This window comes from Scyliorhinus torazame, chromosome 13 (assembly GCF_047496885.1).
Source record: "Scyliorhinus torazame isolate Kashiwa2021f chromosome 13, sScyTor2.1, whole genome shotgun sequence".
Taxonomy (NCBI): Eukaryota; Metazoa; Chordata; class Chondrichthyes; order Carcharhiniformes; family Scyliorhinidae; genus Scyliorhinus; species Scyliorhinus torazame.
Window position 1 is genome coordinate 225,536,267 of NC_092719.1, and position 21,912 is coordinate 225,558,178.

A 21,912-nucleotide genomic window follows, 5' to 3' on the forward strand; every position below is an offset into this window, starting at 1 on the left:
GGAGGACTCTGGGTTTCCTGGCCACTGGGACGGGGTCACAGCCTGTGTGAAGGGCTGCGTGTCCTCCCAGTGAAGTTGTCTTAATTCCGGGAGCTGGAGGTGCAAACCCTCCCAGAGGAGGAGCAGAATGATGGACCGGGACTGAGAACTGCCCCTGTCACCCTGAACTGGGGTCTGTCAACATTGACATTGCTGCCCTGCCCCTGCTCGCCACCCCAGGAGCAGCACCGCTGAGGCCGCCTTCTGCAGAGGGAAACTGCAGGATCAGCTCGCCACGCGGGGAATTGGTTTCACCATCAAGAGCTTCCCATCAGCATCAACAAGCTCCTCATATCCCTTCATCTACACCTTGTCAAAAACCAGCAGGCAATGGTCGTGAATGCTACAGCTTGACCCTTGATGCCAATGATCAGTCCAAAGAGTGTTTTTACTCCACCTAGACACCACACTGTCTAACATTCGTTTCCTCAGATAAGATCATCCTCCTTGGCGACTTCAACGCCAGGGTTCGAAAGGACTCCCAAATCTAGAAAGGAACCATCGGAAAGGAAGGTGTTGTAAATTTCAACTCCCAAAAGGGCCCTCCTCACAAAATGCACAGAACACCAGCTTGTCATCACTAATACACCTCCACTAAAAAGACAAGTTCAAGGCTCCTGCATACATTCACGATCAAAGCACTGGCACATGATCAGCATCTGATCCCGGGATCAAAAGGATGTCCTCGTCACCAAAGCTATAACCAGTGCTGACTGCTGGACAGACATCCTGCTCATCCGCTCTTCAATGTCCATCAAATTCACCAGAAGCAGTGGAAGCTGAAGAAACAGCTCAGAATGGCGATCAACATTGAGGGGCTCCAGGTGAGGGGGCCGAGCATGCCAGTGAACTTCCAACAACGACCTCTTCAAAATCTCTAAAGTGTCTCTATGGAGTGGAGGAAAAGAGCTGAAGACCGCCATCATCGCAAGCTGTGAATAAACCATCGGCTGCAAGACCAGGAAACACCAAGGTTTAGTAAGTGAGAGCACCCACACCACCCAAGGCCTCATTGACAAGAAGAGGAAAACTCCATGCGCCTAGCAAAACAACAAGGCAAAGAGGAGAGTTCAGCAATTAGCCAAGGTAGAGGTACACTGAAGAAATGGGGAGATCAAGGACCAATGGTGGTCCGAGAAAGCGAAGGAGCTGCAACTCCGCTGACGAGAATGAAACCCAGAGTTTCCTCAGTGCGACCAAGGCAACATGTGGACCCAATACCTGTCATCGCCTCAATCGTCAAGAAAGGAAACAAAGCGGACTGTGGGAAATACCGAGGAATCTCCCAACTTTACATCACCGGGAAGATAATCGCCCAAACCCTCGCTCGCCATCTTCTCCCAGATAGGTTCTTGATTAATAAGGGAATCGGGGATTATGGGGAGAAGGCAGGAGAATGGGGATGAGAAACATATCAGCCATGATTGAATGGTGGAGCAGACTCGATGGGCCGAGTGGCCTAATTCTGCTCCTATGTCTTGTGGTCTTATGGTAGCACCATCCCAGGGACAGTGTCTCACACAGCGGGTTATAATGCACAGGACCTGCAGGCAACGTTAACCCTGCAGCATGTTTGTCACTCCAGGTTTGTTATTGAAATTAATGGCCTGTTGATTTTGTGATTTGAGGGCCTTGCTGTTTGTTCCTATGTTGTGCCTGCTTATCATTGCTTTGATGGACTAGCTGGTGTTTCTCATCAGTAGAATTGCCCTGTTCTCTCTCTCACCCTGAGGCTGTGTGTCTTCATCCATAATGTTCACAATAGCATCCTCCTGTAAGTGTACTGGGTTCACATTGGACAGGGACTGCGATTGGGGGTTGCTGGTTATTTTCTAAGTTTCTTGCAGGTCTGGATTTTATTTTCGGATCATCGGAAGAATTGTTTTGAAGTGGTTTATTTCTGACTCTTTCCATTCTAACTCTGCTCTTTTCGTTTTTCTAGGTTAATTTGAATCTGCCTCGTTGTCCAATGTTACTGTCTGATATGCTTCACTGTTCCCAATTTGTGAGCAGCAGACCGACCCCACAGCCTGAACCACGGTTCAACTGCTGACTGAGGTAAGTTTTCCCTTTCACCCAATAACTTTTTTTCAGTTGGATGTGCTTGTAAATTCTTTCTCTGCCTTGGACAAAGGAAGTGTCAGTGCCTTCGAGAGCACAAATTCACAAGTGTACTCACTTGGCGTTAATGTTTTCTCCTTGTTGTACGACCCTGCTTTTAAACGAGTTGTAATATAAGTGTGTGGTGTGCAAAGTCTGATTCTGCTTTTAATATCTAAAGTAACTCTTGCGTTTCTGTTCGGCCCTTTGCAAACTCAGGACATCCCAAAGGGCTTTGCTGCCAACGAAGTGCCTTTGGAGTGTAGCCACTGTTGTCATGTGGGATTGGATTGGATTTGTTTATTGTCACGTGTACCGAGGGACAGTGAAAAATATTTTTCTGCGAGCAGCTCAACAGATCTTTAAGTACATGAGAAGAAAAGGGAATAAAAGAAAATACATAATAGGGCAACACAACATATCCAATGTAACTACATAAGCACTGGCATCGGATGAAACATACAGGGTGTAGTGTTAATGAGGTCAGTCCATAAGAGGGTCATTTAGGAGTCTGGTGACAGTGGGGAAGAAGCTGTTTTTGAGTCTGTTTGTGCGTGTTCGAAGACTTCTGTATCTCCTGCCCGATGGAAGAAGTTGGAAGAGTGAGTAAGCCGGGTGGGAGGGATCTTTGATTATGCTGCCCGCTTTCCCCAGGCAGCGGGAGGTGTAGATGGAGTCAATGGATGGGAGGCAGGTTTGTGTGATGGACTGGGCGGTGTTCACGACTCTCTGTAGTTTCTTGCGGTCCTGGGCCGAGCAGTTGCCATACCAGGCTGTGATGCAGCCCGATAGGATGCTTTCTATGGTGCATCTGTAAAAGTTGGTAAGGGTTAATGTGGACATGCCGAATTTCCTTATTTGGGAATTCCCTTAACATGGGAAGCATGTCAATACAGACAACTACCCTAAGGTACAGTGAACTTAGTGTATTTTTACAGGGTAGGTGGGATTGACCATGATTAATGCCCCTGAGTGTCCAGGGATGTGCAGATTAGATTATGGGACTTGTCGGGGTGCGGGTGGATATGGATGGAGTGCTCATTTGAAGGGTCAGTACGACATGTTGGGTCGAATGGTCTCCTTGTGCACGAAAGGGATTCTATTCTTGTGGCTTTGGGACAGTTATCATGAGAAGGTTTTTGTCTGACCACAAAAGTTCATTTACCCAAACAATACTGTTGTCACTAAAATAATAAATATCTTCATGCAATATGCTCTTGGAACTTAGACTGAATGCAGTTAACATCTTATTAGAAGTTCAGATCCTGTAGCACCCTCTACCCTTTACTGCCAATTATATGCTGAGGTGATGACAAGTCAGAGTAATCACCCTCCAGTGGTGTGGCTCCTGTGGACAGCTGTTAGTATTTCTTAAATAATACTTGGTTAGATCCCTGACATCAAAGCAGTTCAGAGCAATGATGTGTTTACAAAATGCAACACGGTGCTAGAATTCTGAAATAAAAATGGAATATGCTGGAGAAACACAGGAGCCGGTCAGACAGCAGCGAAGGATAGGCGAAAACGGCTTAATGTTTCCAGTCAGTGACCCTCCTGTGTGAGAACAGGTCAAGGACCTGAAATATTAACCTGTTTCCTTTCTTCCACAGATTTAAATGGTCTCATGAACTTTTCCAAAATATGTTTGTTTCTCATGAAACCGATTACTGATAATACTGCTCACACTGATAAATCCAGTAATTAACATTCTCTTCCTTTTCCACTTTCCCGACTACCTATCTGATGCTGATGCACTGTTTCCTCAGCCAAAAGCCGGTCAGCTCTCAATAAGTAACTGGGTTGCTGTATTTGCAGCTCCTAATCTCGGAAATTGATATGCTGAGAATCTTGCCTCTCTCCTCCTTTTAAGACATTTCTTAAAATGCCTACCTCGTTGATCATTTGTCCTAAATAGTCATTCCATGTGTCCTTCCACACCATCTTGTTTTAATCATCTGAACTGGCAGCATTGTGCAATGCATTCTAGAACCCCCCACACTGTTCCAAAGCATTATTCGGGTGTTGCAGCGATACCGGTGTTACACCTTCAAACAATAACCAGGTGTTGTGACATGTCAGCCCAGCTGCAGGAAGGTAGACGGACATTGCCCCTGCAGGGGTATGGGTACAAGGTTCACTTTATTGGTGTGCAAAACAAAGCCCCCAAAAATAAGATGCATGATTGATGTGTAACCATTTGATTAGCAAAGCATGAAAGAGGAATTCTGCGTGAAAGTGTTAACAGTCGGGAAGCGATCAAATTAACAGCAAAATTCAAGTCGGGCAGAACTTTTTCGCCAAAGATAATTGAGTTGTGATTATTATAAGAGAGGGTTGTTGGAACAAAAAACAAAGTGGGTCCAACTGGCAGCTCCATGCATATCTGGTTGGTGAAGGGATTAGCAGGGGGTTGATCCACACAAGACTTTTCAGTTAAATTGTCTTTTGATCCAACAAATTCCTGTGTTAATGATGTTTTGTGTACTTCTCTGGTGATTAGATCAAAGTATTCAATATATTAACAGGGAAAGACAGGGTAGATAAAGATAAACTATTTCCACTGGTTGGAAATTCTAAAACTAGGGAGCATAGTCTAAAAATTAGGGCCAGACCTTTCAGGAGAGATGTTAGGAAGAACTTCTTCACTCAAAGGATGGGAGAGGATTGGAACTCTGTCCCTCAAACAGCAGTTTGTGAGATCAGTTAATTTTAAATCTGAGATGGATAGATTTTTGTTAAGTAAAGATATTAAGGGTTACGGGCCAAAGGCGGGTATATGGAATTAGGTCACAGATCAGCCATGATCTCATTGAATGGTGGGACAGGCTCGAGGGGCTGAATGGCCTACTCTTCCTATGTATGGTCTGTGAAGATGTTGGATTGTTTGAATTGCCACAATTTATACTGCAGCTGCTGTTGTTTTATCTCCTGTTTGGTATCCATGTTGTCCATTTGGTTCTAGCTATCTGGATTCACAGAATTTTTTACTTAATTTTTACTAAATTGGACTGAGATCCCTGAATCTATTTTTGAAATGATTGTGGTATGATGTGCAAATTCATTGCTCAGCCTCAGAAGGGAAAATAGGTGACTGGAATAACATGTGTGAAGTTCTTCTTCCAATGATGCCATGGGATCTTTCACATCCAGTTTTTTAAAGGCACTGCCAAATCCCTTTCTCCATGTATCTTGATGTGTCTCTCTACCCCAGTGGGTACAGTAATGGAGAGTATTCAAGACTGAAAGCAATTGGACATTAAGAAATCAAGTGATTCGACAATAGGAAAGTGGAGTTATGGACGTGAGATAAACCAGACTTCAATGTGACTGCTTCCCGCGTTTGAAACGAGGATCTGGTAATGTCGCTGGGATAATAATCCAGGGGCCATGAGTTCAAATCCCTCCATGGCTGTTTGGGGAATTTAAATCCAACTAATAGTCAAAATATAGGATTTCCGGTGGTGGCCATGGAGTAGGAGATCGCACATTTGGTAACTCTCGCTTGTCACAACTTTTGGACCTTTTCGCCTTGTTTTTTCGGAATTTCACTTGATAAATCGGTGGAGAGTGAGACAGTGAGGCGAAATCCCCCACCAGTGTATGGAGCAGTGGACTAGAAGTGGCCGTGTAAGGAGACATAGTCAAGCAAGGAAGTCGCGTGCAGAGCCGGCAGTGCAGGAAAGCATGGCAGAGTCTCAGGATCCAGGTGTGGCGGCAGAGTGGTCGGCAGTACAGCTGGTGAAGTTCTTTTGAGGAGAGCTTCGCCAAGCTAAAGAAAGGTACGCTGGACCCGATTTAAGGCATCGATTGATCGGGTGGGACTATAAATCCACGGAAGGGCGATTCAGAAGGTGGAGGAAAAGGTGTCCGAGCACAAGGACTATCTAACTGCTTTGGAGGCTGAGTTGGGGCTGATGAAGGACCACCAGAAAAGGTTGCCAGAGAAGCTGGAGGACTGGTCCAGGAGACAGAACCTGAGGATCGTCAGTCTCCCTGAGAGGGATCGGACGCGAGGGCATATGTGGCAAGTATGCTGGAAAGGTTGATGGGAGATGGGGTGTTTACGCAACCCTTGGAAGTGGACAGAGCGCAAAGAGCTCTTGCAAGGAAGCTGTGAGCAAATGGACCGCTGAGGGCGATGGTGGAGCGAATGCACCGGTTCCTGGACAAGGAACAGATTTTGCGGTGGGCCAGGCAGGTGCGGAGCTGCAAGTGGGAGAACTGTGAGTTGCGCATCTACCAGGACCTGGGCGTGGAACTGGCCACAGGTTAAAATCGGCCCTCTTCAAGAAGGGGGTGAAGTTCGGGATGTTGTATACAGCACGTCTTTGGGTCACGTTTGAGGGTCAGGAACTTTATTTTGAATAACCGGACGAAGTGATTAACTTTATCAAGGACAAAAGGCTAGCAGGGGATTAAGTCACTGAACCTTGGGGGAGGGCATTGCGGTGGCGATTTGGTCAAAATCACTTGTGTTGTTTTGACTATGCAGTGCTCTCTGTAACAAGGGGTTATTTTTGTTGCTTGTCCGTTTATTTTTTGGGTTGCTTTTGCCCCTTCCTTTTTTCTTTGGTTTTCGTTGTGCTAAGATGTTTCAGCAGCAGCTCAGAAATGTAAAGTTAACTCTTACATTGGAAGTTGGGTGGGGGGATTTTTTTCTAGTGTTTGTTTACTGGGGACTGTGATGCTTTGAATATGTATGTCCAAGCCGGCGGGGGGGGGGGGGGGGGGGGCCTGCTTGACAGGGGACGAATTGTTGCTAGGGGACAAAGGGGAGGTCAAGGACGGCAGATGCCCGAGGGTGGGCCCGAGGAGGCGAGGGACGCGAGCTGGTGGCTGGCCTAAGACGTGTGATGGCGAATCGGGGGGGGGGGGGGGGCAATCACCCCCATCTAGACTGATAGCTTGGAACGTCAGAGGGCTAAATGGGCCGGTTAAGAGGGCTCGCGTGTTCGCGCATCTGAGGGGATTGAAGGTGGACTTGGCAATGTTACAAGAGGCACAACTAAAGGTTACTGACCAGACCAGATTGAGGAAGGGGTGGGTCGGCCAGGTATTTCATTCAGGGCTGAACTCGAAGACCAGGAGGGTCGTGATCCTGATTAATGAACGGGTGGCATTTGAGGGAGGAGAATCGTGTCCGGCGGGGCGGGGGGCAGGTACATTATGGTGAGTGGGAAGCTTGAGGGGATGCGGGTGGTACTCGTGAATATATATATGCACAAAACTGGGATGTTGTGGAATTTATGAGGCGGGTGTTAGATAAGATCCCGGACCTAGAGTCACATAATCTGATCATGGGAGATTTCAATCCAGTCATTGATCCAGGATTGGACCGGTCAAAATCTAGGACAGGGAGGGTGCCAGCCATAGCCAAGGAATGGAGCAGATAGGGGGAGTAGACCCATGGAGGTACGGGCGGCCAAGAGTGACGTCCACAAAGTATACTCTCGGATCAACTTTTTTATCCTGAGCAGGGCTCTACTGCTGGGTTGGTTGATACCGAGTACACGGCAATCATGGTGTCGGATCATGCCCACATTGGGTGGATCTACGGGCTGGTATGGAGAGAGGGCAGCGCCGTTATGGAGGTTGGATGTGGGACTATTAGCAGTTGAGGGGGCGGGTGCGCAAGTCCATCCAGAACTATTTGAAAATAAATGATACGGGGGAAGTCTCAGCAGCAACTGTGTGGGAAACTCTGAAGGCAGTGGTTAGAGGGGAATTAATTTCGATACGGGTCCATGGGGAAAAGGTGGAACGAGCAGAGACGTTGTTTGGGGAGATACTCCAGATGGATAGGAGATATTCAGAAGCCCCGGATACGGGGCTACTGAAGGAGCGGCAGAGGTTACAAGTGGAGTTTGGGCTGTTATCTACAGGGGAAGGCGGTGGATCAACTGAGGAAGGCAAGGGGAACGGTCTATGAGCATGGGGAAAAGGCTAGTGGAATGCTAGCACACCAGTTGAGGAAAAGGGAGGCGGCCAGAGAGATAGGGAGAGTGAAGAACAGAGGTAGGAATGCGGTCCTGGGCCCAGTGGGGATGAATGAGGTGTTTGAGGACTTTTATAGCAAGTTATACGAGTTGGAACCCCTGGCTGGGGTGGAGGGGATGAGGCAGTTCTTGGGGCAACTGAGGTTCCCGAGGGTGGAGGAAGAACTGGTGGAAGGGCTGGGAGTCCCAATTGAAATTGAGGAAGTAATGTAGGGGCTGGAGGTCATGCAGTCGGGCAAAGCCTCGGGGCCGGATGGCTACCCGGTGGAATTCTACAAGAAGTTCTTGGAGATATTGGTCCCACTGCTGGTGAAGACATTTAATGAGGCAAGGGAGAGGGGAGTCCTTCCCCCAACAATGTCGCAGGCCTTGCTCTCATTGATTCTGAAGCAGGAGAAGGACCCTGAGCAATGTGGGTAATGCTGGCCGATCTCCCTATTTAATGTGGACGCCAAACTGCTGGCTAAGATATTGGCCACAGGGATAGAGGTCTATGTCCCGGGGGTGATGGGGTAAGACCAGACTGGGTTTGTAAAGGGCAGGCAACTCACGGCCAATGTTAGAAGGCTCTTAAACGTGATGCCCTCAGAGCGGGGAGAGATGGAGGTTGCGATGGATGCGGAGAAGGCCTTCGATTGGGTGGAGTGGAATTATTTGTGGGAGGTGTTAGCAAGGTTTGGGTTTGGACAGGGCTTCATTGGGTGCGGTTGCTGTATCGGGCACCAGTAGCAACTGTGCATACGAATCGGCGGATGTCGGGCTATTTTAAACTGCACCGAGGGACATGGCAAGGGTGTCTCTCTCCCCGCTGTTGGCTGCTCTGGCCATAGAGCCATTGGCTATGGCATTAAGAGCTTCCAGGAACTGGAAAGGGCTGGTCCGGAGGGTGGGGGGGGAGGTGTGGAGCATCGAGTCTCGCTTTACACGGGTGACCTCCTGTATATACCAGACCCGTTCGAGGGGATGGGAGAGATTATACAGATCTTAGGGGAATTTGGCAGGTTCGCGGGGTATAAATTGAATATGGGGAAAAGTGAGATGTTCGCGATCCAGGAGAGGAGATTGGGGGAGCTGCCGTTTAGAATGGTAGGAAGGAGCTTTCGCTATCTGGGAATCCAAGTGGCACGGGAATGGGAGACATTGCACAAGTTAAACATGTCCCGGCTTGTAGAACAAGTGAAGGAGGAACTAGAACATAGTGCAGAAGGAGGCCATTCGGCCCATCGAGTCTGCACCTACCCACATAAGCCCTCACTTCCACCCTATACCTGTAACCCAATAACCCCTCCCAACCTTTATTTTGGTCACTAAGGGCAATTTATCATGGCCAATCCACCTAACCTGTAGGTCTTTGGATGTGGGAGGAAACCGGAGCACCCGGAGGAAACCCACGCAGACACGGGGAGAACGTGCAGACTCCGCACAGACAGTGACCCAGTGGGGAATCGAGCCACAGTGCCATCCACTTGTGCTACCGTGCCGCCCCAAACTTTCGCAGATGGGACATGCTCCCGCTGTCACTGACTGGTAGGGTACAGACCGTGAAAATGATGGTCCTCCACAGATTTCAGTTTGTCTTTCAATGTCTCCCCATCCTTATCCCGAGGGCCTTTTTCAAGCGGATGAATAAGGTGATTTTGGGCTTTGTGTGGGCGGGTAAAACCCCGCGAGTGAAGAAAGTTGCTGGAGCGTAGCTGGGGGGAGGGTGGGTTGACGCTGCAAAACTTTTGTAACTACTGTTGGGTGGCTAATATAGCCATGATGAGATGGGGGGGGGGTCAGTGTGGGAGCGGCATCGTGTAAGAGCACAAGTTTGGGGGCACTGATAACAGCACCTCTGCCGTTCTCGCCGGCCCCTTACTCCACAAGCCCGGCAGTAGTGGCGACTCTGAGTCTGGGGGCAGTGGAGGAAATATAGGAGAATGGAGGGAGCATCGGTCTGGGCCCCGATTTATAACAGCCATCGGTTTGTGCCGGGCAGGCTGGATGGAGGGTTTCGGAGATGGCAGAGAGTAGGAATTAAGAGGATGGGAGATCTATTTATAGACTGGAGCTTCCCTAGCTTGAAGGATTTGGAGGAGAAATTTGAACAGCCAGCAGGGAATGAGTTTAGATATTTGCAGGTAAGGGATTTTCTGAGAAGGCAGGTTCCGACCTTCCTGCTCCTGCCTCCAAGGGGGATAAAGGACAGGGTTGGTTCCAGAACATGGATGGGAGGGGAGAAGGTATCAGATATCTACAAAGAACTTATGGAGTCGGAGGAAACTCGGATAGAGGAACTAAAGGGCAAGTGGGAAGATGAGCTAGGGGGAGAGATAGAGGCGGGTCTGTGGGCGGATGCCCTAGGCAGGGTTAACACATCCTCATCATGCGCCAGGCTTGGCCTGATACAATTTAAGGTAGTCCACCGGGCACACATGACGGTGGCCCGTATGAGCAAGTTTTTTGGGGTAGAGGTGCACGGGAGGTCCAGCAAATCATGTCCACATGTTTTGGGTATGCCCAAAGCTTAGAGGAATTTGACAGGATTTCGCTGAGGCAATGTCCACGGTACTTATAACACGGGTGGTGTCGAGTCCAGAGGTGGCGATCTTTGTATTGTCGGATGAGCTTGGAGTCCAGGGGGCGAAAAAGGCTGCCGTTTTGGCCTTTGCTTCCCTGGTAGCCCGGAGACGGATACTGTTAATGTGGAAGGACTCGAAGCCCACGAAATTAGAGACCTGGGTTTCTCAGTCTCGAGAAAATAAAGTTCACCCTAAGAGGGTCAATGTTAGGGTTCGTCCGGAGGTGGCAGCCATTCGTCGACTTTCTCGGAGAAAATTAAAATGCCAGCAGAGACCGAAATCTAGTGGGGGTGGGGGGGTTAGGTTATTGTTTCATTATTGGGGGTGCGAAGAACGTGTAGGGATGGAAATGTTTTATGTTTCATGTTTATGTCGCTGTTATCGTTATTATTATAAAAACTACAAATATCCTAATAAAATCCATCTGGTTCACTAATGTCCTACGAGGAAGGAAATCTGCCATTCTTTCCTCGTCTGGCCAATGCTACATACAACTCCAAACCCACAGTAATGTGGTTGACCCCTGAAATGGCCGAGCAAACCATGAAGTTAAAGGGCAATTAGCGTGGGCAATAAATGCCAAGTCAGTCCCATAAAAGAATGAGAAAATAAAATGGGATCACCTGTGCCCAGTTGAGACAGGAAGTGCCCCTTATTATAAAACTAAAACAAGTGGTCGTTCGCTGACTAGTTTGAAGCATGTGGTGGCAGATTTTGTGATGTGCAATGGTGTTGATTGCAGGATGCTGATGTGAAATTGAACAGCTGGGTATAGGGGCAGCACGGTAGCATTGTGGATGGCACAATTGCTTCACAGCTCCAGGGTCCCAGGTCCGATTCCGGCTTGGGTCACTGTCTGTGCGGAGTCTGCACATCCTCCCCGTGTGTGCGTGGGTTTCCTCCGGGTGCTCCGGTTTCCTCCCACAGTCCAAAGATGTGCAGGTTAGGTGGATTGGCCGTGATAAATTGCCCTTAGTGTCCAAAATTGTCCTTAGTGTTGGGTGGGGTTACTGGGTTATGGGGATAGGGTGGAGGTGTTGACCTTGGGTAGGGTGCTCTTTCCAAGAGCCGGTGCAGACTCGATGGGCCGAATGGCCTCCTTCTGCACTGTAAATTCTATGATATCTTGCTGCATGCAGGCTCCAACTCGTCCCTCCGAATCTCTCCTGAGCTATGTTGCTAATGTAGCTGCTGAGCAGGATGTAAGTTGTCTATTGGGGGGCATGGTTCTCCCTGCAAGATGTGATAATTGGAATATGGGCAGTTGGGACAACACATACTGACTTTGCCAGTGCATTCACATCCCACGAATGAATAACAAAATTACACAATCCTATTTACCGTGTTTTTGTGACGGGAAGTATTTTTGGATGGATGATCAAATGCATTATGAGGATGTGTTTATGATACTCGCAGTTCAGATGTCATTGCCTGAGGGAAATGTGTTGGTTTGCGTCATTTTGGAAACTGGTGCCATGGTTTGTTTTACAATCTTTTGGGTGCTTTCCCACAAGCCTGGCATTAATCTGTACGAGCATAGTTTAATCACAAATTCACACTCCTTTTCTAGACAAGGATTCCTGTTAGAGTGTCACCTGATAGCTATAGGTTAAATTGCATCCAGAGGTGACTGGCTGTCCCATCTCTATCATTCTATTCATTTTTATTTCTCATTTTGTTTACAAATAGGAGTTGATTTGTTTTTACTAGTATTGCTTGACATGCACATTTGTTGAATAGTTTGCACTTGAATAGAGTTTTAATTTGTGCTCGTTGAGATGTTATTTTGAAAGATTTTTTAGGGAATATTGTGTTCTGTGAAGAAGTCTGTTTGAATGATTTAATTAAGCTGGGAGAGATTAATGGAGTCAGCTTGTCTGAAGACTTGAGAGTAAAGGTTCTAAGTGCATACGTTTGTCATGAAAACTATGGTCGTGGTTTTATAAGTAAATAAGTAAAAGGCTTTTACGGCTTACAAAGGTTTCATAAGTGAACAAGTGTGGGATATTACATTTTATTTGTCCCAAAAGTGGGGGCAATAAGAAAGGCATGATATATTTTGGAAAGAAGTTAAGTCCTGAGAACAATGGAATTGAAGATGATAGGGAAGAAGGATATGTATGTTGAGCTGATTTGGTGGTGTTCTGGGAGCAGCCCAGGGCTGGGAGAAAATAAAGATTGAATTAGCCAGAAAAATGAGTTGCAAAATTTATTTTCCAGAAGTTTCTTGGGTTTCCACAGCAAAGGACGTTTGAGAGGTTGTGTGGCATACTTTTATTAAAGTGACAGCAATTTTGTCTTGGGTGATACTGGATTTTTATAGATAACCACCTATAAAGTAGCGTTACCCAGAAGGTGTTTACTTATGAGACTGGCCAAGTGGGGAGTCTTTTGGGAGAATATTTTGTAAAACTAATTTTAACTGTAATCTGGCCTGTATAATTTTTATTCTTGTTAATAAACCTTTCCCTTTTAATTTCAAAAATCCCCAAAGTGTTACTGGACCTGTATGGCCTGTTAGCAGAGTTTCCCCCTGAATTGGTTTGCTCAGCAGTTTACACTGCTGTGATCGTAACAAGATGCAGTTACTGAGGAACGGAACATTGAAGTTTGTACACCTATGGAATATTCCAGAAGGCAGCAAAATGTTATACATAACCTCGGAGCGTTGTTCATGACTTAGTGTGATTTCAATTTCTTACACTAAGATAACTATAGAGAGCAACACGGTAGCGCAGTGATTAGCACTGCTGCCTCACGGCACCGAGGTCCCAGGTTCAATCCCGGCCCTGGGCCACTGTCTGTGTAGGTTTTGCCCCCACAACCCAAAGATGAGCCAGGTAGGTGGATTGGCCACATTAAATTGGCCCTTAACTGGAAAAAATGAATTGGGTACTCTAAATTTATTTTTAAAAAACAAGGTAACTATTGATGGTCCTCATAAAACCTGTGAAATAAATTGGTATTAATATAAAGACCTGTATAGCACTTTTCACATTCTCATACTGCCCCCCCGAAAGTGCTTATGAACACACAGTACTTTTGCCTCAGCCATTTGTAACAACAGGTTCACACAGACAGCTGTGTGATACTGACCAGATAATCCTTCGTGATCTTTTGGTGATGATTTTAATGATCTTTACTCCACCTGCACCATTTACCGCCGAGTCTCCCATGGGTGTATATTTGCTTCCCTTGTGGCGATATTGACAAAGCCAGGAGAAGTGAGGCTGTTAATGCTGAAAAATGTAGTGGTTGTAATAACATTTCAAAAAGCCTGGTGCTAACTGTTGAAAGCGGTTTTCTATTCTAGCACATAGTGAATAACTTGTCCATAACTCTACTTGCAGTCTGACTTTGTGCGTCCAGGCCAGTCTTTCATTATCCAAGCGCTCATCCATTCAGAGCCGCCAAAATAGCTGGACCAGGCAAGAAACGACAAAATCCTGAGCCAGACCCCATCAGTGACGCAAACAAAGCTCCCGTATTGGCCAAGAAACTGAAAATGGCCAACACAGCTGAGAACAACAGGAGGAAATTGGGATGGAATCAGGAGGAGGCCACAAACAAGAAGAAACTGAAGGACAAAGTCAACCAAGAGAATAAGGATGGGAAGACGACTGTCAGTGGTGAGCCTAAGAAAGGTAAGGAGGTTTGAATTGGAAGAGATGGTCCAGTCTGAGTTGGGACAGCGGTTCCTCTTGGCATGCTGTTACCTTAAGGTTGTAATAGATCTGCAGCTTTTTGCATTTACTTGTTGGGCTGTTCAAGCTGCAGCCCTGAGCCTCCTTCAACTCTGATCTCTGGCAATCTGTCCTTGTAACTCAGGGTCAGCAATAACTTGCATTTATGTAGCTGTGACGTACTGAAATGAACAAAGGGGCTTTACAGCAGCATTATCAAACAAATCTTGACTCCCAAGCACGTAAGGAGATGTTGGGACAGGAGACCGGGTTTTAACAGACATCTTTTTTTAAAAAAAATTTAGAGTACCCAATTTTTTTTTCCCAATTGAGTAATTTAGTGTGGCCAATCCACCTACCCTGGACATCTTTGGGTTGTGCGGGTGAGACCCACGCAGACACAGGGAGTGAACACACATCTTAGAGAGGCGAGAGGGGCTGAGAGGTTTAGGGAGTGAATTCCAAAGCCTGGGGCCTAGTCAGCTGACTATCTGCCAATCGCGGACACTTGAAATTGGGGATGCACAAGAGATGCGAATAGGTCGAACATCGATCCCAAAGGGTTATAGGGCTGAGTAGTGAGCTCGTGGAAGGATTTGAAAACAGATGAGGATTATAAAGTTGGCATTGCCGGACCTGGAATCGACCTAACTTGCAAACATCGATAGAGGTGTGTAAATGGGACTTGACACCAACTCAAATAAATACAGAAATCTCTTTATGCCTCTGCATTTTTAGTTTGCTTGTTTGTCCTCTTTGACTTCAAACTAAATAAATTTAATGTGCATGCGTAAGTTGAGATGTACGAATCCTTGTAGCAATTTCTCCTGTGTGGGGTCTGGAAGTTTCTGACCTTGAGTCAAAGGTAATTAAGTTAGACTTTCTGGTTCACGTAACTAGTCTGGATTCTTTAATGGAATAGAACATCACATACACCTGCAAGTTATTCATTGTGGGTGGAAGAGCAAAAAATCATGTTTTACTTTTGAGAACTTGTATAATGTTAATGCAAGGCCTCTCTTAGTTTTTCCAAATGTGGAACATTCTTACAGGCATTGCAGTATGAGTGATCGAATCACACAATATTATGGGATATATGGCACACACTATTCGGCTCAGCCTGTTTAAGCTCCACTCCAACCCCTTCCTATTTTTCCTCATCTCAATCTATCATTGGAACCACCTATTCCCTTCCCCCTCAAATGCTTCCCCTTAAATGCAAAGAACAATCATATTGGACTTGAAACATTAACTCTGTTTCTCTCTCCACAACCACTGCCAGGCCTGCTGAGTTATTTCAGCATTTTGTTTCACTTTCCCAACTAGTTTTGTGTCAGCAGCAAACAATATTACATTTGGTCCCCACATCCAAATCATTGATATTGATTGTGAAATGCTTGGGCCGAGCAACGCTCCTTGCAGGACCTCACTATCACAGCCTGGCAAGCTGGGAATGACTCATTCATTCCTATTTGTTCTGTCCATTAATCAGTCCTCAGTCCATGTCTGTATATTACCCCAATCCCATGGCCACAATAGAAAACGTCCTCTCTATCCACTCTTATCAAAGCCTTTCAGAATTTTCAAGACTTCTATTAGGTCACCCCTCGGCCACTTTGCACGAGAAATGAGACCCAGCCTGCCAATTCGTAGCTGATTTGTATACCTATAAATTTCTAGTATCATCTCTTCACTGTCTCGATGTCCTTTTCATCATATGGCGAACAACTGCAAGCTATACTCTAGTGTGGTAGAGCCAAAGTTCGATGCAGGTTTGACAGTAATTCCCTACCTTTCAGTTCTATCCCCCCAAATAAAGCCTATTCCTTGGTTTTGTTTACGGTCTTGCTATCCTGTGGAGTAACCTTTAGTGACTGGTGTATTTGTTCATCTGCCCCACCCAGACTTTCGCCTTCCAAGTAATAAGTGACCTTTATTATATTATAATTATTGGGGAGCCATTCAGGTCACAGCTCACGCCACTGACTGCTGACCACTCCACCCACTCTGAGGGACAGGAACAACAGCGGTCAGTGTTTTGTGCAACTTCCCTGTATTTGTTGCACAGCTGTTGGTGGTCTTGGATCAACACTCAAAAGGGCGGAAAAGAAGTAAATGGGAAAAATATGAATTAAATTTGCCTTTTCATGCCACTTTTATACACACCAAGCAATTAACGTGTTTTGGGTTGTTGATTTGAGTTTGGCTTGGGAAGTTTGTGTAGGTGGTGTTTCGCTATTCTTGAGCATTATTGTTGGAGATTGTCAAGGATAGAACATAGAACATTCCAGCGCAATACAGGCCCTTCGGCCCTCGATGTTGCACCGACCTGTGAAACCACTCTAAAGCCCATCTACACTATTCCCTTATCGTCCATATGTCTATCCAATGACCATTTGAATGCCCTTAGTGTTGGCGAGTCCACTACTGTTGCAGGCAGGGCATTCCACACCCTTACTACTAGATTTTCCCCCTCCTCACAGGTCTGTGACCCCTCAATGCATTACTGTTGCACAGGTGATAATTCCTCGGCACCCGCGCTCCCTCCTTGTGTTGAGCTGGAGGGTGTTGGGAAAGGGGATTTGTGTAGTGCTCACTGTACACCATATCTGACACACTGTTACTGGCCTGGAAAATGCAAACTTATTGAATCTTCCAGTTGGCTGGGGGAGAAAGAAAAATTGTGCCCCTTGAACCTATCTGATCTACTGAATCTGTTTCTGTATACTATCATTAGATTTGCCAAGTAATGAGGATGCATTGCAAAGGCTAGACAGTAATGGTAAGTCATGGAGTGTGCCTGTGTTCTGACTTGTTCTGTAGTTGATTGTGTTTATGAGCAGAGGTGTGGAACTGTACTAAGTGCTCCCCATTTTTGGTCTGAATGTTACCTGCTTTCTGTGACCCAAATGCATCAAATTGCTTCAAGGCAATATTATCTTTCTATTTAAATGCATTTTGAACAAAACTGAGCAGTGGACTAGTTGGGAGGAGGGGGAATAGGGAGATTCGCACTGGGAGTTTGGTAAAGTGTGACAGGGTAGAGTGTGAAATTCAGGAGTAAAAGAAGTACATCTGGCAGTGCATTTGTGGATTCTGTGCCTCTAAACTGGGTTGTATCTGGAGGGGCTGTTTTGAGCTATGTACAGCTGTGCTGAATTGCTGAGTTTTACCCCAGATCCCCTAGTTCCAGGGGCAGTTTGAGGTGACGAACCAGGCTATTGTACAGCAGAACAGATTACCCAAGTGGCATCCTCTTTCTTCCTTTTAGTATTCATGCTCTTTGTTAGATAGATCCCTGAAAGTTGCCACCCAGGTTGAGAGGGTTGTTAAGAAGGCGTATGGTGTGTTAGCTTTTATTGGTAGAGGGATTGAGTTTAGGAGCCATGAGGTCATGTTGCAGCTATACAACACTCTGGTGCGGCCGCATTTGGAGTATTGCGTGCAATTCTGGTCGCCGCATTATAGGAAGGATGTGGAAGCATTGGAAAAGGTGCAGAGGAGATTTACCAGAATGTTGCCTGGTATGGAGGGAAGATCTTATGAGGAAAGGCTGAGGGACTTGAGGCTGTTTTCGTTACAGAGAAGAAGGTTAAGAGGTGACTTAATTGAGGCATACAAGATGATCAGAAGATTGGATAGGGTGGACAGTGAGAGCCTTTTTCCTCGGATGGTGATGTCTAGCACGAGGGGACATAGCTTTAAATTGAGGGGAGATAGATATAAGACAGGTGTCAGAGGTAGGTTCTTTACTCAGAGAGTAGTAAGGGTGTGGAATGCCCTGCCTGCAACAGTAGTGGACTCGCCAACACTAAGGACATTCAAATGGTCATTGGATAGACATATGGACAATAAGGGAATAGTGTAGATGGGCTAAATTCAATTTAATCTGGATTGTCCCTCATGGTAGACTAGTACAAAAGGTGAAGTCACACTGGATCAGGGGTGAGCTGGCAAGGTGGATACAGAACTGGCTAGGTCATAGAAGGCAGAGAGTAGCAATGGAAGGATGCTTTTCTAATTGGAGGGCTGTGCCAAGTGGTGTTCCGCAGGGATCAGTGCTGGGACCGTTGCTGTTTGTAGTATATATAAATGATTTGGAGGAAAATGTAACTGGTCTGATTCGTAAGTTTGCAGATGGCACAAAGGTTAGTGGAATTGCAGATAGCGATGAGGACTGTCAGAGGATACAGCAGGATTTAGATTGTTTGGAAACTTGGGCGGAGAGATGGCAGATGGAGTTGAATCCTGACAAATGTGAGGTAATGCATTTTGGAAGGTCTAATGCAGGTCGGGAATATACAGTGAATGGTAAAACCCTCAAGTGTATTGAAAGTCAGAGAGATCTAGGTGTACAGGTCCACAGGTCACTGAAAGGGGCAACACAGGTGGAGAAGGTAGTCAAGAGGGCATACGGCACGCTTGCCTTGATTGGCCGGGGCATTGAGTATAAGAATTGGCAAGTCATGTTGCAGCTGTATAGAACCTTAGTTAGGCCACACTTGGAGTATAGTGTTCAATTCTGGTCGCCACACTACCAGAAGGATGTAGAGGCTTTAGAGAGGGTGCAGAAGAGATTTACCAGAATGTTGCCTGGTATGGAGTGCATTAGCATTGAGGGGGCGACCTGATAGAGGTCTACAAAATTATGAGGGGCATAGACAGAGTGGATAGTCAGAGGCTTTTTCCCAGGGTAGAGGGGTCAATTTCTAGGGGGCATAGGTTTAGAGTAGATGTACGAGGCAAGTTTTTTACGCAGAGGGTAGTGGGTGCCTGGAACTCGCTACTGGAGGAGGTGGTGGAAGCAGGGACGATAGTGACATTTAAGTGGCATCTTGACAAATACATGAATAGGATGGGAATCGAAGGATACGGACCCAGGAAGTGTAGAAGATTGTAGTTTAGTCAGGCAGCATGGTCGGCCTGGGCTTGGAGGGCCGAAGGGCCTGTTCCTGTGCTGTACATTTCTTTGTTCTTTGTTCTAAACTCCATCTGCCATCTCTCTGCCCAAGTCTCCAAATGATTTAAAACCTGCTGTATCCTCTTGGCGGGGCAGCACAGGGGTTAGCAGTGTGGCTTCACAGTGCCAGGGTCCCCGGTTCAATTCCCTGCTGGGTCACTGTCTGTGCGGAGTCTACACGTTCTCCCCGTGTCTGCGTGGGTTTCCTCCGGGTGCTCCGGTTTCCTCCCACAGTCCAAAGACATACGGGTTAGGTGGATTGGCCATGTTAAATTGCCCTTAGTGTCCAAAAAGGTGAGGAGGGGTTATTTGGTTAAGGGGATAAGGTGGAAGTGAGGGCTTAAGTGGGTCGGTGCAGATTCGATGGGCCGAATGGCCTCCTTTTGCACTATGTTCCATGTTCTAGACAGCCCTCATCGTTATCCGCAATTTCACCAACCTTTGTGTCGTTCGCAAACTTACCAATCAGACCAGTTACATTTTCTTCCAAATCATTTATATATACTACAAACAGCAAAGGTCCCAGCACTGATCCCTGTGGAACACCACTAGTTACAGCCCTCCAATCAGAAAAGCACCCTTCCATTGCTACTCTCTGCCTTCTATGACCTAGCCAGTTGTGTATTCATCTTGCCAGCTCATCTCTGATCCCGTGTGACTTCACCTTTTGGACCAGTCTGCCATGAGGGACCTTGTCAAAGGCCTTACTGAAGTCCATATAGACAACATCCACTGCCCTACCTGCATCAATCATCTTTGTGACCTCCTCGAAAAACTCTTGTCAAGTTAGTGAGGCACGACCCTCCCCTTCACAAAACCATGCTGCCTCTCACTAATACGTCCATTTGCTTCCAAATGGGAGTAGATCCTGTCTCAAAGAACAAGAACAAAGAAAATTACAGCACAAGAACAGGCGCTTCGGCCCTCCCAGCCTGAGCCGATCCAGATCCTTTTGTCTAAATCTGACTTCTTTTTTCCAAGGATCTACTTCCCTCTGTTCCCCGCCCGTTTATATATCTGTCTAGATGCATCTTAAATGATGCGACCGTGCCCGCCTCTACCACCTCCGCTGGCAAAGCGTTCCAGGCACCCACCACCTCTGCGTAAAAAACTTTCCATGCACATCTCCCTTAAACTTTCCCCCTCTCACCTTGAAATCGTGACCCCTTGTAATTGACACCCCCACTCTTGGAAAAAGCTTGTTGCTATCCACCCTGTCCATACCTCTCATAATTTTGTAGACCTCAATCAGGTCCCCCCTCAACCTCCGTCTTTCCAATGAAAACAATCCTAATCTACTCGGCCTTTCTTCATAGCTAGCACCCTCCATACCAGGCAACATCCTGGTGAACCTCCTTTGCACCCTCTCGAAAGCATCCACATCCTTCTGGTAATGTGGCGACCAGAACTGCACGCAATATTCCAACTGTGGCCTAACCAAAGTCCTATACAACTGTAACATGAGCTGCCGACTCTTGTACTCAATACCCCGTCCGATGAAGGCAAGCATGCTGTATGCCTTCTTGACCACTCTATCGACCTGCGTTGCCACCTTCAGGGACAATGAACCTGAACTCCCAGATCTCTGTACATCAATTTTCCCCAGGACTCTTCCATTGACCGTATAGTCCGCTCTTGAATTAGATCTTCCAAAATGCATCACCTCGCATTTGCCTGGATTGAACTCCATCTGCCATTTCTCTGTCCAACTCTCCAATGTATCTGAGGCATCTTTGTTCAGTATTGAGGGAAAGGTCTTTGCTCATGTTGCTCTGGTCTCAGTGCGGCTTCACCGTTGCAGGCGAAGTATCGTGAGCAGCTCAGACCACTTTACATTACCCTCCTAGACCTCTGCAAACCTTCAATCTCGTCAGCAGAGATGGAAAATAGGCTGCCTGCCTGGACTCGGTATAATTTCTGCTATATGCACAGTTTTATCAGTTACGATGGGGCATCATTAGAGGTTTCCGAGATATGCGAAGGGGAAAAGGCTGCATTCTGGCACCAGCTGTCTAGTATATATTTCTCCATGATGCTAATTTTCACTTTTGGTGATACCAACGAGGGTGTCTGTCTGCACGCCATAGCTGATGGCAAGCTGTTCAACTTGGTGCGCAAAGTGTGTAGTGTTCTTGTTTGTGAGTTGCTGCTTGTTGATGTCTCTCTACTGGCAGCCCACACTGAAGCTGACTTGCAGCAGCTTGTATATCAGTCCTGCCGGGTCTGCAAGGAGTTTGCACTGACAATCAGCATCAGGAGGACTGAGGTTCTGGACCAGGATGGAGAGATCATCGACAGCTTCACATATCTTGGATCGACAATTGGCACCAACCTGTCCCTTGATGCTGAAATCAGAACCAGGATTGCCAAGGCTGCAGCCGTTCTGCCAAAGTTGAGAAGTCCGGTATGGACTAACAGCAAACTAACTGAAAATACAAAGCTCCGCGTGTACCAGGCTGGTGTACTCCACACCCTCCTTTGCAATTGTGAGACACTGGCAACTTATGCAAGCCAAGAAAAGTGATTGAGTGGCTTGCACCTACTGCCTCTGACAAATATTGGGCACCTCA

General features: G+C 46.7%; 1 protein-coding gene across 4 annotated transcripts in view; it reads left to right on the plus strand.

Annotated features, from left to right (window-relative positions):
* The window catches only part of usp19 (ubiquitin specific peptidase 19), a 178,350-nt gene that overhangs the window by 848 nt on the left and 155,590 nt on the right, over positions 1-21,912 (plus strand). For 3 of the 4 annotated variants that reach the window (XM_072473111.1, XM_072473109.1, XM_072473110.1), the window contains exons 2-3: positions 1,982-2,097; positions 14,050-14,343. In XM_072473111.1, coding sequence (XP_072329212.1) covers positions 14,205-14,343 — 139 coding nt within the window. In that variant the 5' untranslated portion in view covers positions 1,982-2,097; positions 14,050-14,204. The remainder of the gene's footprint in view (positions 1-1,981; positions 2,098-14,049; positions 14,344-21,912) is intronic. The other variant, XM_072473112.1, reaches the window with a different exon arrangement.